Here is a 15848-nt window from a genome sequence, read left to right as displayed (position 1 = left end):
CTTGGGCCCAAAAATTTTTGGCATGCTCGCACTGCCACCAAACATGGAACAAGGATCCTTTAGCTTCTCGACATTTCCAACACTTGTTCGAATATTTAGGATATATTCTGGCCAATCTGTCCGGGGTAAGGTACCATCTGTATACCATTTTATAAAGGTTCTCTTTGAAGTCTGCGGGTCTTATTAATTTCAAGTTCTGTTTCCATAATTTTTCCCACTCGGCCAAGTCTATATTGAATCCAAAGTCTTTTAACCAGCGTATCCAAGATTCTTTTTCGTAAAAAAGATTTAGCAACTTTCATGTGACTTCTTCTTCAAAAGGCAATATGCTTTCGGTTATTTGGGGTCATTACTTAATTAAAGCTTTTCATTCTGGATAATTTTACAACAAACCGTGTTCTTGCTGTTAGTAACTGCTGTCCTTCAGAGGACTGTCTCACTGAAGCTACTAGCGCTACTCTTCGTCCAGATGTGTTCTCTCTCCCCATTGAGAAAGCTTGGAACTCCAATTCCAAAGCAGTGGCAAGACAGTTCAGAAAGAAGGGGGAGGGCGCTGTGGCTTAGTAGTAGAGCATCTGTTTAGCATGTAGAACATCCCGGATTCAATCCCCAGCTGAAAGAATCAGATAGTAGGAGATGGGAAAGACCTCTTCCCAAGAACCCGGAGAACCCCCACCAGAATAGGCACTGGTGACCTTGATGGATGGAGTGTACGGCAGCTTCATGGGTACAAAGTTCCAGTCTAGACTTGTGGCCTTTTCTGGTCCCCACTATTCAATGCCTCTGAAAGCAACTGTGTAAGATGTTTTAAATTCAAATTATGTTAGATTTTTATGTGTTGTGAGCCGCCCTGAGCCACTTCGGTGGGAAGGGCGGGATATAAAGAAACTTGAACTTGAACCATCTTAGGACCTGTATATGGCTGGTTTCAGATACTTCCCATGAGGCATATTAGGGTGCCTCATGATTATTGTGTAGTACACAGCAGTAAAACAAGATTGTGAGGAAGACTAGGAAAATCATAGGTGCCTGGGTTGTTTTTGCCTAGGAATCATAAGTATTTGATCAGATTGGAGTCCTTGCAGAATTTCACTCTTGGGACATACGCTGAAAGAGATACTTTGAGGATCTGCGGGGTTCTCTTGTTATAAAAACATAGAGCAGAAACATGTTCAGCGATGACAGGAAGTGATGATTCCCTTCATAAGCTTGCATTTATGTTTTGTTTAACACTAAAAAATGCTTACAGCTCAAGCCAGATATTATGCGCAACATGCTATCACCATGGGTACTTGAAGCAGGATGGCATGAGCTCCCCATGGAAACTGAATTCTGAAGCATCAAAGGGGGCTGTTTTGGATCAGAAGTAGGGATTTCAACATCTCCCCTCTGCAGCGCTTTCTTCCAAGCCTGAAATGGCTCAGGGGACATTACTTGCCTGAGGGAAGAAGAAGACGAAGAAGAAGATATTGGATTTCTATCCCGCCCTCCACTCCAAAGAGTCTCAGAGCGGCTCACAATCTCCTTTCCCTTCCTCCCCCACAACAGACACCCTGTGAGGTAGATGAAGATATTGGATTTATATCCCGCCCTCCACTCCGAGGAGTCTCAGAGCGGCTCACAATCTCCTTTCCCTTCCTCCCCCCACAACAGAAACCCTGTGAGGTAGATGAAGATATTGGATTTATATCCCGCCCTCCACTCCGAAGAGTCTCAGAGCGGCTCACCATCTCCTTTCCCTTCCTCCCCCACAACAGACACCCTGTGAGGTGGGTGGGGCTGGAGAGGGCTCTCACAGCAGCTGCCCTTTCAAGGACAACCTCTGCCAGAGCTCTGGCTGACCCAAGGCCATCCCAGCAGCTGCAAGTGGAGGAGTGGGGAATCAAACCTGGTTCTCCCAGATAAGAGAGCTCTGGCTGACCCAAGGCCATTCCAGCAGGTGCAAGTGGAGGAGTGGGGAATCAAACCCGGTTCTCCCAGAGAAGAGAGCTCTGGCTGACCCAAGGCCATTCCAGCAGGTGCAAGTGGAGGAGTGGGGAATCAAACCCGGTTCTCCCAGATAAGAGTCCGCACGCTTAACCACTACACCAAACTGGGAGGGCTACACATCACTAAATAACTACACAGGCAGCCCTCCTCAAACTATAATGCCCCTAGAGTTTTTGAGGTCAGGAAAGGTGTGCGGGGGGGGGGGGGGGGGACGCTGAAGCCCCCACTTCCTGCAGTCATGATATGCGTCAGGCCAGGCCTGAATGCCACATCAGCAGGAGGCGGGGTAGAAAGGAACTTTCCAGGAGTGGGAGTGGAGTGTTGTGACATGCTGACATCATGTGGAAGTGATGTCAAGGATGTGGCATGGTGGTACTCATTTGGGAGTGGGGGGGGTGGGGAGGAAACTACGGTAAAATCAGCCTCAAATCATACAGTTTTGCCTCAAAACCATGTCCCCAATGTGCTGACATCACTTCCGCTCAACATCAGCGATCATGTTTATTTCTGACGATGTTGCTGTTTGGGGGTGGGATTTCTGCCCAGCGGCAGGCAGAGACTCCCTCCCCAACCCCCCCCCCCAGGGAATGACAACTGTAGTCAGGCCCCTGGGGGGCTTCAGAATTGAGTTCTCACAGGTAACTTGCAGCTGCTGTCCTGCTGCGAATCCCAGTAGTGATCGTGTGCTACGTATAACATCTACTTAGCATCCGGCCTGATCCTTGGCATCATTTGTGATGATGATGATGATGATGATGATGATGATGATGATGATGATGATGATGATGATGAAGATATTGGATTTATATCCCGCCCTCCACTCCGAAGAGTCTCAGAGCGGCTCACAATCTCCTTTATCTTCCTCCCCCACAACAGACACCCTGTGAGGTAGATGAAGATATTGGATTTATATCCCACCCTCCACTCCGAAGAGTCTCAGAGCGGCTCACAATCTCCTTTCCCTTCCTCCCCCACAACAGACACCCTGTGAGGTAGATGAGAATATTGGATTTATATCCCGCCCTCCACTCCGAAGAGTCTCAGAGCGGCTCACAATCTCCTTTCCCTTCCTCCCCCACAACAGACACCCTGTGAGGTAGATGAAGATATTGGATTTATATCCCGCCCTCCACTCCGAAGAGTCTCAGAGCGGCTCACAATCTCCTTTCCCTTCCTCCCTTCCCACAACAGACATCCTGTAAGGTAGATGAAGATATTGGATTTATATCCCGCCCTCCACTCAGAAGAGTCTCAGAGCGGCTCATAATCTCCTTTCCCTTCCTCCTCCCACAACAGACACCCTGTGAGGTAGATGAAGATATTGGATTTATATCCCGCCCTCCACTCCGAAGAGTCTCAGAGCGGCTCACCATCTCCTTTCCCTTCCTCCCCCCACAACAGACACCCTGTGAGGTAGATGAAGATATTGGATTTATATCCCGCCCTCCACTCCGAAGAGTCTCAGAGCGGCTCACCATCTCCTTTCCCTTCCTCCCCCCACAACAGACACCCTGTGAGGTAGATGAAGATATTGGATTTATATCCCGCCCTCCACTCCGAAGAGTCTCAGAGCGGCTCACAATCTCCTTTACCTTCCCCCCCCACGACAGACACCCTGTGAGGTAGATGAAGATATTGGATTTATATCCCGCCCTCCACTCCGAAGAGTCTCAGAGCGGCTCACAATCTCCTTTACCTTCCTCCCCCACAACAGACACCCTGTGAGGTAGATGAAGATATTGGATTTATATCCCGCCCTCCACTCCGAAGAGTCTCAGAGCAGCTCACAATCTCCTTTCCCTTCCTCCCCCACAACAGACACCCTGTGAGGTGGGTGGGGCTGGAGAGGGCTCTCACAGCAGCTGCCCTTTCAAGGACAACCTCTGCCAGAGCTATGGCTGACCCAAGGCCATGCTAGCAGGTGCAAGTGGAGGAGTGGGGAATCAAACCCGGTTCTCCCAGATAAGAGTCCGCACACTTAACCACTACACCAAACTGGCTCTCCCTCAGAGAGCACTCCAGAATCCCTGTGTCTGTCCCTCAGAGAGCACTCCATTTCTGTTTTACAAACCGTGCGTGCTCTTTAGTTTATATATGCAAGTGGGCTTCATGAAGTAATAACCAGTTTTGTTATGTCAAGTACCGCGTAAAGGAATGAATCTTATTCTCCGTTTGTACCGTTTAATCTCTTGATAGATTAGCAGCTAAATGGATTTAGTAGCCAGGCGTCGTTTGCGGTTTGAGGGCTGGTATTTTGTCTTGCTTTGCTGAGAACTGAAATTTCATTCGTTGCTTGTGCTCTGCTTGCATGAATTCGAAGGAAGTGTTTACGCAACGGAGCAGAGCTCATGCTGTGCTTTGTTCAGTTTGCAAACGATTTTTAAGGAGCCCATCGTGCAACTTTTTAACACTCCTTCATTAAGTCGGCACTGACAAGCGGCGGGCAGATCAGATTAACCACAGTGCTTGACCCAGCAAAGACAGAGATTACCTACCTTACTGGCTGTTGGATTAAGCATAGACCCCACTTTGCTGCACAGCTGTTCAGAGACTCCAGACAGGAAAGGGTTGGGGTTTTGTTTTTCCTCCCTTTGTTTTGCTAATCCCACCAGGTTTTGTTTTCCCACTGCTTGATCCAGTTTTGAATCACAGGTGCGTGGTGTCTAATAACCTCACATACCACAGCTTTGTCTCAGAGCTGTGCTCTGTTCCCTTTCGGTATTTTCTTCCCAGTGTTGCTATTGTAGCTCCTTCCGTCCCCGTGGCCAGTAAGTAAAAGTAAGAAGTTATCAAAGATTTCAGGTTTTCACGGCTGGTAACATCATTAGGGTTTGTAGAATCTTTCGGGCTCAAGTGCCGTGTTCTACTGGAGAAAAAGTTTTCTGGAAGGAAAACTTTCTCCAGTAGAACACGGCACTTGAGCCCAAAAGATTCTACAAACCCTAAAAGTAAGAAGCTTTTGAAGCACTTGCTTAGCATTGTTTCAGTTTGCGAATAATGGGGTTTTTTTGGGGGGGGGATCACCCCTCCCAGTAACTTGCCTAAGCACCTGCCACTCACCCCGTGCTCCCAAAAGGCAGGGCAGGCAGTGAGATGGGCGTAATGCCACTAGCATTATTTTGTGTTTCAACAGAGCAGGGCTTATAGCAGCTACTCTCTGAATCTGAACAGCGGAGAAAGCAGCTTTGTGTTAAGTAGGGCTGTGTGGTGATGGTTGCGTTTGTCTTCTAGCTACTCTTAAAGGGCCAGCAGCATTTTAAGGAACGGGGATTATTCTGGAGGAGGTCTTATTTGCTGGAGCAAATCAAGCGACTGACTGTATCTGTCATTACCTTTCCGTGGCACTAGAAATAGGCACATCATTTGCTACAAAGTGCTGGTCATTACCGGGTTCGCTACAAAGTGCTGGTCATTACCTTTAAAACCCTATATTGTTGAGGACCTGCCTACCTGAAGGACCGTCTCTCCCCATATGAGCCCCAGAGAGCACTGAGGTCAGCAGGGAAGAACAAGCTGACTATCCCTGGGCCAAAGGAGGCGAAATTGCAGAACACTCATGCACGGGCCTTCTCCGTTGCAGCTCCGTGCCTGTGGAACCAGCTCCCGGAAGAGGTGCAGGCCCTGCGGAGCCTAGACCAATTCCGCAGGGCCTGCAAGACCATCCTTTTTGGGCAGGCTTTCGCAGACTGCTGACAAAGGATGGCCGAACTGATGACCCATCGAAGTGACTCTATATAGTGGTCTCTGCCACTATGTGAAAGGATAGAATAACGCCAGGAACATCCCTGTTGCTGTTAAATTATAAATTATATAAACTGGAATGGTTTTAAGACATGGATTTAACTATTGTATAACTTTTAATGCCGTTTTAAATTATTGTATATATTGTATAATGTTTTATCTGAATGTTGTTAGCCGCCCTGAGCCTGCCTAGGCGGGGAGGGCGGGATATAAATAAAATCTAATAATAATAATAATAATAATAACATCATGACACACGTAACTTCCAGAACTGGAGTTCAGAATGCTCAGTCCGTCGTGTCGCTTTGCGTGTCATATGAAGAATTCCTTTCTGAAGTCTCTCTCGGCAGTTTAGATCTAAACCGAGGTGGACAAACGTGCTTAATATAAGAGCCACGTAGAATAAATGTCAGATGTTTGAGACCTACAAGACAGGAACAGATATTACACACACGTCTTTATTAAAACTCTTAATGCTTTCTTTGCTAAAATACATATCTGTACATATGTACAGGGCTTCTTTGAGCTGGGGAGCACCGGAGCGCTTGTCAGGGCTCCAGCAGAAGAAGGCAGCCATAGGCTCCCAGGCCTGCGCTTTATAACCTGAAAAAAATTCTTATGGATTACTTACTTTAGTGGCTGCGAGGTAAGGAAAGCTTGCTTCAAGCTTGGGGTTTTACGCAAGGCGGGGCTTGCTGCCTGATGGCGTAACGCGTAGCACGGTGAGGTCAGTACAGTGCCTCAATTGCTGGTCCCGCCTCCCATCACTCTGTCTGCCATGGTGGGATTGGTGTGGTGGTTCCCTCCCCACCTCTCCCTGTGGAGTGCATTGCTATCTCTCAGCCTCAGGGCTTTATAGGAGGCTGGCAATATTATGGCCTCCCCTCCGGCTCTTTGTTTGTCACCAGGTAAGAGCTGGGCTGGGAGAGGCTGCGGGGGGTTATATTTGATCAGTTATGCCACAGCAGCGGAGGCCTGGAGGCCAGACAAGGCCGTGGCAGCGCGGTGGGAGGGGATTGTATTCGCAGTTTGATCAGTTATGCCATCACCATTTTTGTCATCGAGCAGGAGGGGGAAGTGGTAGGGCTACTGTGGCTTCGGTGGGAAGGGAGGGGTGGCAAAGAGGAGGCAGACCAGGCGCAGGAGAGGAGTCCGTGTGGGAAGGGTGGCAGGCGAGGGTGGGGCTGGAGGACACCTTCCAAGTAGAAGGGTTTAGGGTTCTTTATTTTGAAGGAAACAGGATGCCTCCTTCAGGGTCTAAAAAGAGCAAGAAAGAAACCGACAACTGCATTTCAAAGTAAGCTTGACTGATCGCTGATTGAGGTCCAGATCCCTTTGTTGAAAGCTTGAGCAAGTTCTGCTCTTTTTCCTAAGTAGCGAGCTGTAGAGTTGATGTGCGTTAGATCTAGAGCAAGTTGTGGTTTGTTTTTTTTTTTTTCGTTTTGGATGCATCCTGGCATTAAGTCTGGAGGAGATTTTCCACACCGTCTCCCAGAAAATAGTTTCCCCTCTTTTTTTATGGGCTAGTTTTAGAATTTATTTTGAAGCACAACTCAGATAGTTAACAAAAGTAAATGGAGATATTTAAAGGCTGGGTTATAAGAACTGGCATCAGTGTCTGTTTGTCAACGTACTTGACAATTAACTTGACAGGCAATAAATTGTTAGGAAATAGCCATTAATTTAGCTAGGAACTTCTGGTGACACCAGGGGGTGTGACCTCATATACAAGTGATCTCCTGCTGGGTTTTTTCTACAAAAAAGCCCTGTGTGTGTATGTATATATATGTATGTGTATATGTGTGTGTGTGTGTGTGTATATATATATATATATGTGTGTGTGTGTGTGTGTGTGTGTGTGTGTGTGGACGGATGGATAGATAGATACACACACAACATGACCATGCTAGAAGGAGAGTTTTTTAAAAACAAGCTGGAAATAACAGTCCCCATAAAACCAGCATAGGGAAAAGTTAGGGATTTTTGGGGGGGTGGGGGGGGGACCAGTGGGAAAAAGAAACACACATGTACCATATAAATCACTGATCACATCATTATACATCTCTTTGCCTTGACACCAAGTTTAGTAAATATAGCTTCTACAAGAGCTATGAAACAAAGGGGGAACCCTGCGCCACCCTCTTTAATTCCACCCCTCTTTCTGGTAGCTCTCTCTGTTCTTGTGCACTCTTTCCCCACTCTGTCTCTCTGGGTGACCTCTGTGGTGAGAGGAGAAGAGCTTGCAAGCCTGCCTATTTCCCCCTCCTTTCCTCCTTCACACATGATGGAAATAGTTGCTAAGGGTTAGCACACAGAGGCTGACTGAGGTTCCAATGCTTAAGCACACTTATTTGAGAGTAAGCCTGCGTTAAGGTCCTGCTTGACCTCCAGGAGCCACACAATATGTGTGAAAGAGCTTCACGTGGCTCCTGAGTCACGGCCACCTATACAATAAAAGTCTTCGAGCTTCAGGCTGGTTTCCTATTAATAAGCCCAATCATGCTGACGTAAGATTGCTAGGTAATGGCAAACCACTGTAGGCAGAGACATCTTGAGCCCTTGCAGGAGCTATAGAATTGTCATCTTTATTTCCCCTTGAAAAAAGCACTGTTTTCTTGAAAGAAGCTAAATGCAGTAATAGTCTTTACTATTAAAAGCAGTATGCACCTTAAACCGGTCAGATCATCCTATGCCAAACTTCCATAGTCGTAAGCCTGCTTCGTCAGATGGATGGCTAGGTGTAATTGCCAGAGTTATTTTAATTTCAGAGCACAGGAATAAAGAATGAAACATCTGGCTGTTGAGCTTAGGCCTGATAATATATTGCATGGGGTAGGGGGAGGAGTATCATTTATGACTCCTGGCTTAAAGATGTAGAGAATACTTAAGATTGTAAGCTAAACTGATGAAAGGCAAAATGTGCATCTTTTAAATAAAAAGTGCAGAGGAGGGCAACCAGGACGATTAGCGGGTTGGAGCACCTTCCCTATGAGGAAAAGCAGAAGAGTCTGGGACTTTTCAGTTTTAGAAAAGAGTCAACTGAGGAGTTGTCAGTCAGTCACATTTTATTTGTATCCCGCCCTCCCCGACCAAGCGGCTCAGGGCGACTAACAACAAAAACTCAGTATATACACTATACAATAAATAGCATTTAACTACAATTAATTAAAATCCATTAAAATACTAAAAACATTAGTACATTTAGTGCTATTTCGCTGGCAAGTTCCGTTTGGAACAAGATGGTTTTGCAGGCCCTGCGGAACTGTTCAAAGTCCCGCAGGGCCCGCATTTCCTCTGGGAGCTGATTCCACAGCTGTGGGGCCATAGCTGAAAAAGCCCAAGTATGGGTGCTCTGGAGTCTTACCTCCTTTGGCCCGGGGATAGTCAGCAGGTTCTTCCCTGCTGACCTCAGTGCTCTCTGGGGTTCATACGGGGAGAGGCGGTCCCTAAGGTAGGCAGGTCCTCGGCCATATAAGGCTTTAAAGGGAATAACCAGCACTTTGTAGCAAATCTGGTATATAACTGGCAGCCAGTGCAGTTCACGCAGCCCCGGCTGTATGTGCTCCCGCTTTGGGAGCCCCAGCAACAGTCTAGCAGCTGCGTTCTGCATTTTTTGTTGACATTTTTTTCCCTCTTCCAAAAATACTAGAGAGCATCCAATGAAACTGAAGGACAGTAGTAGGTTCAGGATGGACAAAATGAAATACTTGACACAGAGAGTGATTAAAATGTGGAATTCACTGCTAGAGAATGTAGTGATGACGACAAGAATAGACAGGATGGATTCATGGAGGATAAGTCCATAATTCAAGGATTCATTTAAAGGATGGATTCATGGAGGATAAGTCTACCAGTGGCTCCTACCCATGATGACAGAGGGGAACCTCTACATTAAGAGGCACAAATTCTCTGAATCCCACAGCCAGTAGGCAACATCAGTAGATGGTCTTGGCCTTTGTGCCCTGTTGTTGGCCTCTAGAGGAACTGGTTGGCAACTGTGTGAGACAGGATGGTGGGCTAGGTGGACCATTGGCCTGATCCAGCAGAGCTTTTCTTATGTTCTTAGATGCTGAGGTATGGGAAGCTTTGTTTCTACAGTGCTAGCATTTAAGGTCTGGAAGACCATCACACGTGTCCCTGAAGACTTCTAAATGAGTATGAGCACTGCAGTGTTTTGCTCATAGACTAGCTCACAGGATGAGGTTAGTTAAAAGTCCAGGAAACTTGGGCTGTTTCTTATTGTGAAAAGTGACAGGCTGTGCCTTGGGGTTAACGTCATGCAAGCTGGATCAGAGGTTGGAGATAGGCTTGTCCTAAGGAAGGCACGTTCTGGCAGAAATGAAATCCTTTTTATTGGGGCTATCCAGATTGGCTCAAAGCTCACCAGAAGTCTGTCGGAATGTTACAAAATGTCTACCAGGACAGAAGGGTGGAAAGGTAATTCTTTGGGCCCTGGTGTTAAAAGTCTGAGGGATGTGGAGCTGGTTCTGATAGTCCAGAAGGATCCTGAGAATGCATCAATACCCAGTCATCAGAGTGTATCCTGGCAATGGTGCCTGTGATTTTCTGACAGGGGGGGAGGGATGGTGGCTCAGTGGTGGAGCATCTGCTTGGGAAGCAGAAGGTCCCAGGTTCAATCCCTGGCATCTCCAAAAAAGGGTCCAGGCAAATAGGCGTGAAAAACCTCAGCTTGAGACCCTGGAGAGCCGCTGCCAGTCTGAGAAGACAATACTGACCTTGATGGACTGAGGGTCTGATTCAGTATAAGGCAGCTTCATATGTTCATATGACTGTCTGCACTTGATCGCATCGAGGTGAAATGAAAACTTTAAAATACCTATCGCATGGAGCAAATATCAAAATGCAGCACAAATAGGATTCCGTTATCTCACTTTTTAGGCAGCTCAAGATTGTGTATTGGATTCTCCCCTTCCCTGCCGGGTACCTACAGGGCACTGTTCCTAAATTGTTGTGCATCCTTTTAGCAATACGTTTTGTGGGATGGTGTTTGCCTCCTTGAGGAAGTAATGCGTGTTTTTTTTTTCTTTTGCAGGGTAATCACTTTGATCAGTATGAAGAAGGCCACCTGGAGATTGAGCAGGCATCCTTAGACAAGCCTATAGAATCGGTAAGAATTCATTTGTAGCTCTCAGCCCCTCCCCTCCAGTCCCGCCCGCCAGGTAGCTCTCTGTTGATCTGTGGCAGTGACTGCAGCAGCTTTGCATGCCAAGTTTAGACCTTACTGTAGGCAAAACAGATGAGGAGTGTTTTCTGTTATATTTGCATGTCGTGTTTAAAGGCGATGTGAGAAAGGTCACTAATGTATATAATCCAAGAAGCGTTTTGTTTTTTTAAATAGAGAAATCTAAACTCTTAATATAGCAGACAGTTATTGCTAACTATTGAGTATTCATGGCCCTAGCGGGAGCTAAAGAGGGAGATGGAATTGGATCTTCCTTAGTTTAAATATTCCTTGGCACGTTGAAGGCAAATTCAGAACAAAGGCAGAAGGCAGTGCTAGGAAAAAAAAAAATCACTTGAAGTCATTTGGAATAGTAAGATCTGTGGTGGTGATGGTGATATAGTGAAACTTTGGTTGGTGCCCCCTCTGACTGAGTCTCCTGATAGGCTGAAAACAGGAAAGGAAAGTGATGCCCCGTTGGCGTGGCGATGGCAGGCACGCAGCAGTCGCTGTTTTGCTGCCTAAGCTTTTCCTGGAGATTCGGCACTGAAAATTTGCATTTGGCAGTAATCTCACTGGAGCAGCAGTTTGAAAAGGAATGGGATGGATGAGTAAGGCTGTGGAAATGAAAACAAGCAACATTTTCAGGGCTGGATTAATGGATATGCCCTGGCCCTGAACCCATCCCTCCGTCCTGCTCCATCCTCTGACTTATACGTTATACTGCTCTCTCTCGAGGGACTGCAGAGACCCTTGTGCAGAGGCCCACAAACACAGCCTCTTCACCCCCCCCCCTCCTTGTTACAGCCCTTATTATTTTGCAGCTGTAGTTGTGGAATGAGCTGTATTGTTAACAGGCGTGGCAGCTGAGACTGCACTGCTGGCCGCTGCATAGGATGAGGGCAGGCAGTTGTATAGCGCAGCGGTGGCCAACGGTAGCTCTCCAGATGTTTTTTACCTACAACTCCCATCAGGCCCAGCTGTTGTTCATGCTGGCTGGGGCTGATGGGAGTTGTAGGCAAAAAAGAAAACATCTGGAGAGCTACCGTTGGCCACCCCTGGTATAGCGGGTTAGAAGATGAGCAGAACTCTTTCTGTGACTGGAGCACTGCTGAGCTAATCCTACTCAGAGTCTGCTCACAGTCTTCCCATGTTCTTTTATGCTTGACAGCAGTGTGGTTTATAACTGGGAATGCATACCTATTGAGGAGTGCAAGTGAAAAAGCAACACCTCTGGGGTTCTGGAGCTCTTAAGCTCCTTGGGAGAGCCAGTTTGGTGTAGTGGTTAAGTGTGCGGACTCTTATCTGGGAGAACCGGGTTTGATTCCCCACTCCTCCACTTGCACCTGCTAGCATGGCCTTGGGTCAGCCATAGCTCTGGCAGAGGTTGTCCTTGAAAGGGCAGCTGCTGGGAGAGCCCTCTCCAGCCCACCCACCTCACAGGGTGTCTGTTGTGGGGGAGGAAGGTAAAGGAGATTGTGAGCCGCTCTAAGACTCTTCGGAGTGGAGGGCGGGATATAAATCCAATATCTTCATCTTCTTCATCTTCTTGGCAACTGTAGATGTCTGAAAGTTATATGCTTCCACCCTGTTGACGTGGTGGCAAACTAGATTATCTAAAAGCTTCTCCTTGCAGGTCTGAAGCAAAAGGTTTTGCCCTTAGACATTCAGGGGGGCCCATCGCCAGTAGTGACATGAGCTGGCTTTCTAATGCTTGGGTTTGTTCCACCCACAACTCAGCTGTTGCACCTATACCTCACATTAGGGAAAGGCCTGATATTTGGTTTGTTCTCCAACCAAGGTCACTCTTGAGTCGTCAACCCACACAGTTCTGACTCTGCTCTGAGAAATCTTGGCTGTGCCATTAATCCAACCCTGTTAATACATTACCTGAAGACTTCTGAAAATGAACTGTTTTGAATCCCTTTGCGCTTATGAATGCTTTTAAAACCTGTCGCACTAGGACAGCTTGTGTGTGTGTGTGTGTGTGTGTACATATATATCCACTTTCCTGTGTTTCTACACAGGTTGGTGTGTTTGTGTATGTATTTGTGTGCATGTTGAGATGTTCACAGAAATTTACACAACTTGGGGTGTTCGACATTTTTTCTTCCACAGCAGTTGGCCCAAATTAGCTAAGCAGCCATGACCTGGTTTGTATTTGCACGGTCTGCATTTTTAATTTCTTTTCTAGGGTTTCCTCTCTCCTCCTCCTTCCTCTTGCTCTCCTCCCCATTTCTTATTTCTGTTCTTCTGGTCCAGTGAACACTGCATTTTAGTATCTGTCAATGTGCTGGCATGAAGCTATAGGCATGGCAGTCATTGATGATGCATGAAATAATGCTGCGGAGGGGCAGGATGGGCGGTGGTTACGAAGGTGGCTGCATTTGGTTCTGTAGAACTACTCAGCCTTTCTTGCCAAAAATATATATCTGAATAGAAATGCCAAGCCAGCTCCCTTCTGTACAAATGTCACATGGAATCATTAGAATCGAAGCACTATTGCATGCTATGCTGGAGATGTTAATACGGTAACTCCATGATTTACATCCTACATGCTCACAGTGCATTCATTACTTCCTGGTGACAGAAAGGGCTCTGTGAATGCGTACAGCTCTGTCCCCTTCTGTAGCCAACACTTGCCCATTTGCCCTTGCAGGGTGCCTTGTTGTATTGTAGCCAGTGTGCACAACAACTGTGAAAAAAAATCCCAGCTGCTTAAATATTTGATTTTGTTTAATTATTTGATTCTTGGTCTGCATAATATACCAGATGTCTCGGTTTTATTAATGGTATGCCCATGAACAGAGACTTGAAAATCATAATGTAGTCTTTTCACGGTGCAATGTGTTTTTATCAAAGATTTCAGGTTTTCGCGGCTGGTAACATCATTAGGGTTTGTAGAATCTTTCGGGATCAAGTGCCGTGTTCTACTGGAGAAAGTTTTCCTTCCAGACATTTCGTTCTCAGCTGCGGAGAACATCCTCAGTGGCGTTGCAGCCGGAGCAGGCGCTCAGACCTTCTTGGCTGCTGTGCATTGAGATGCACAATGCACAGCAGCCAACTCAATGCACAGCAGCCAAGAAGGTCTGAGCGCCTGCTCCGGCTGCAACGCCACTGAGGATGTTCTCCGCAGCTGAGAACGAAACGTCTGGAAGGAAAACTTTCTCCAGTAGAACACAGCACTTGATCCCGAAAGATTCTACAAACCCTAATAATGTGTTTTTAGTCTTGCTAATTTTGAGCAGCAACCTAGATTTTTTTATTCTCAAAAGACTTGCAGTAGTTTCTCATTTTGGGGACTGAGTGTGAACTGATCGAGGCTGTTCAGAGAGCCCATGGAGTTTGAATTCGGTTCCAGCCTACTTCAACTTGGATTGTTCTCTGTCCATAACCACTTAGTCACTTCAACTGTTCCTGGGTGTGAAACTCTGATGTCACTTAGCATGATAACTGAACTTTATTGGGGAAAGGGGGCAGGGTTAAGGCCACCATGGGGTAATCTTAGAACTGCTTTGTCTACCTCGAAACAATTGCAAACATTTGTGAGAGGTACTGTGATATTTTTTTTTAACATTACAAAGGGAAGAGAGAAAATATGCAATCAATTTAGACAACTTCCAATCTCCCAGTCTTGCCTTATCCCCTTCCTGGGGGCTCAGATTTCTCTATGGTAAATTGAACACACGGCCTTTCTTCACTTTAAAAATGGTAAGTTCAGTAAAGTGGGAAGTCAAAGAGCCAAACTAGACATTACAGTGGCCTCCAAAGCCATTTTAGAAAAAAAACTGGACCGTTTAGCTACAAGAGCCCATTGTGTAGTGGGCTCAGGTGAATTTGTCACTCCCACACCTTTTCAAGTGCCAAAACAGCCTAGTCTCACTGTGGGCCTGATATCTCATGACATTTTAAAATGCCACTTCTTCTCTAAACTAGCCTTGATGGGCACAAGTTAAATCCATGGCTGCCATAACGTGTAGTTTGGTCCTTACCCTCTCAAAGTATTGATTAGCTGGGTATGTTTGTCAGTTGATTGTCATCTGCTCTGACATTGGACTGGGGAGCGTTTAGTCTTTTGGCTTGACAAAGACAGTTGCAAGCATAAATCTGGTGAAATTAAACATTTTTGAAGACTTAGTGTGATTCAAATGCTCTGTCGTTGCAGTTACGTAGTCTGCCCACATGTTCTTAAATTGAAGAACATGACGCTTCAAGCATTTTTGCTCATTTTCAGGGAAGCATTTAAGGACAGAATGTTGTCTTTTACTAATGCTGAAAATGGATTTTTCTTCTTTCCAGCAGCAAGTAAAACCCAATTTTCAGCTGGAAATATAAAATGGATTTCTCATAAGGGCTTATAATGGTGGTAGTAAGTAAAGCCTACTAAAATATAACTGGATTTAAGTTTCTAAAAAGCTGTTGAGGTCTCATGGGGCTCTGGAAGCTATAAAAATGGCCAATGGGCAGTACAGATCCTTCTGGAAACCTCTCTGGGGATGGCTTTGCTTGGGAACACAGCTGAATTCACGCATGGCTCTGCAGCATTATCTATTGAGGGGATGCTGACTTGTATTGCTACAACATGGAACTTGGGGGTGACGAGAAAATTTGGGAGTCTACAGATCATTATACTGGTTGAGGATAACTTGGCCACAACAGGAGAGAGCCACTTAATTTTCCCACTTGGGAGATATTGTAGTGCTGTTCGGCTTGTTGGTTTGCTGCCAGCCTGTAGCAAACCTTTCCTGTTTCTGGCAAAAATCCTTCTCTTGTTTTCGACATGATTTCATCGTAAATTATTGGGATATGCAATTTTGTGCCTCAAAAAACAAACAAGGGCTGTTCTTTAGTAGCTCAAGAGTCACCTAAAAGAATATCGAGGAGGCTGGTCATTATAATACTTTGTGGGGAGGGTAGCAGTCAGTAGCGCCCTTTC

At 46.3% G+C, this 15848-nt stretch overlaps 1 protein-coding gene across 9 annotated transcripts in view; it reads left to right on the top strand.

Annotated features, from left to right (window-relative positions):
* Positions 1-15848, top strand: part of GPATCH8 (G-patch domain containing 8) — a 102660-nt gene that overhangs the window by 30707 nt on the left and 56105 nt on the right. For 5 of the 9 annotated variants that reach the window (XM_060254554.1, XM_060254562.1, XM_060254558.1 and 2 more), the window contains exons 2-3: positions 10784-10858; positions 13031-13065. Coding sequence is in view for 1 of the 9 variants with exons in the window: in XM_060254553.1 (XP_060110536.1) it covers positions 10784-10858 (75 nt within the window). In the remaining 8 variants the exon portion in view is untranslated. Of the gene's footprint in view, positions 1-10783; positions 10859-13030; positions 13066-15848 lie in introns of those variants that run through there. The other 4 variants (XM_060254553.1, XM_060254556.1, XM_060254559.1 and 1 more) reach the window with 2 other exon arrangements.

This window comes from Heteronotia binoei, chromosome 15, assembly GCF_032191835.1.
Source record: "Heteronotia binoei isolate CCM8104 ecotype False Entrance Well chromosome 15, APGP_CSIRO_Hbin_v1, whole genome shotgun sequence".
Classification (NCBI taxonomy): Eukaryota; Metazoa; Chordata; class Lepidosauria; order Squamata; family Gekkonidae; genus Heteronotia; species Heteronotia binoei.
The sequence above is the reverse complement of the archived record's forward strand: the minus strand, read 5'-3'. Positions and strand labels throughout refer to the sequence as shown.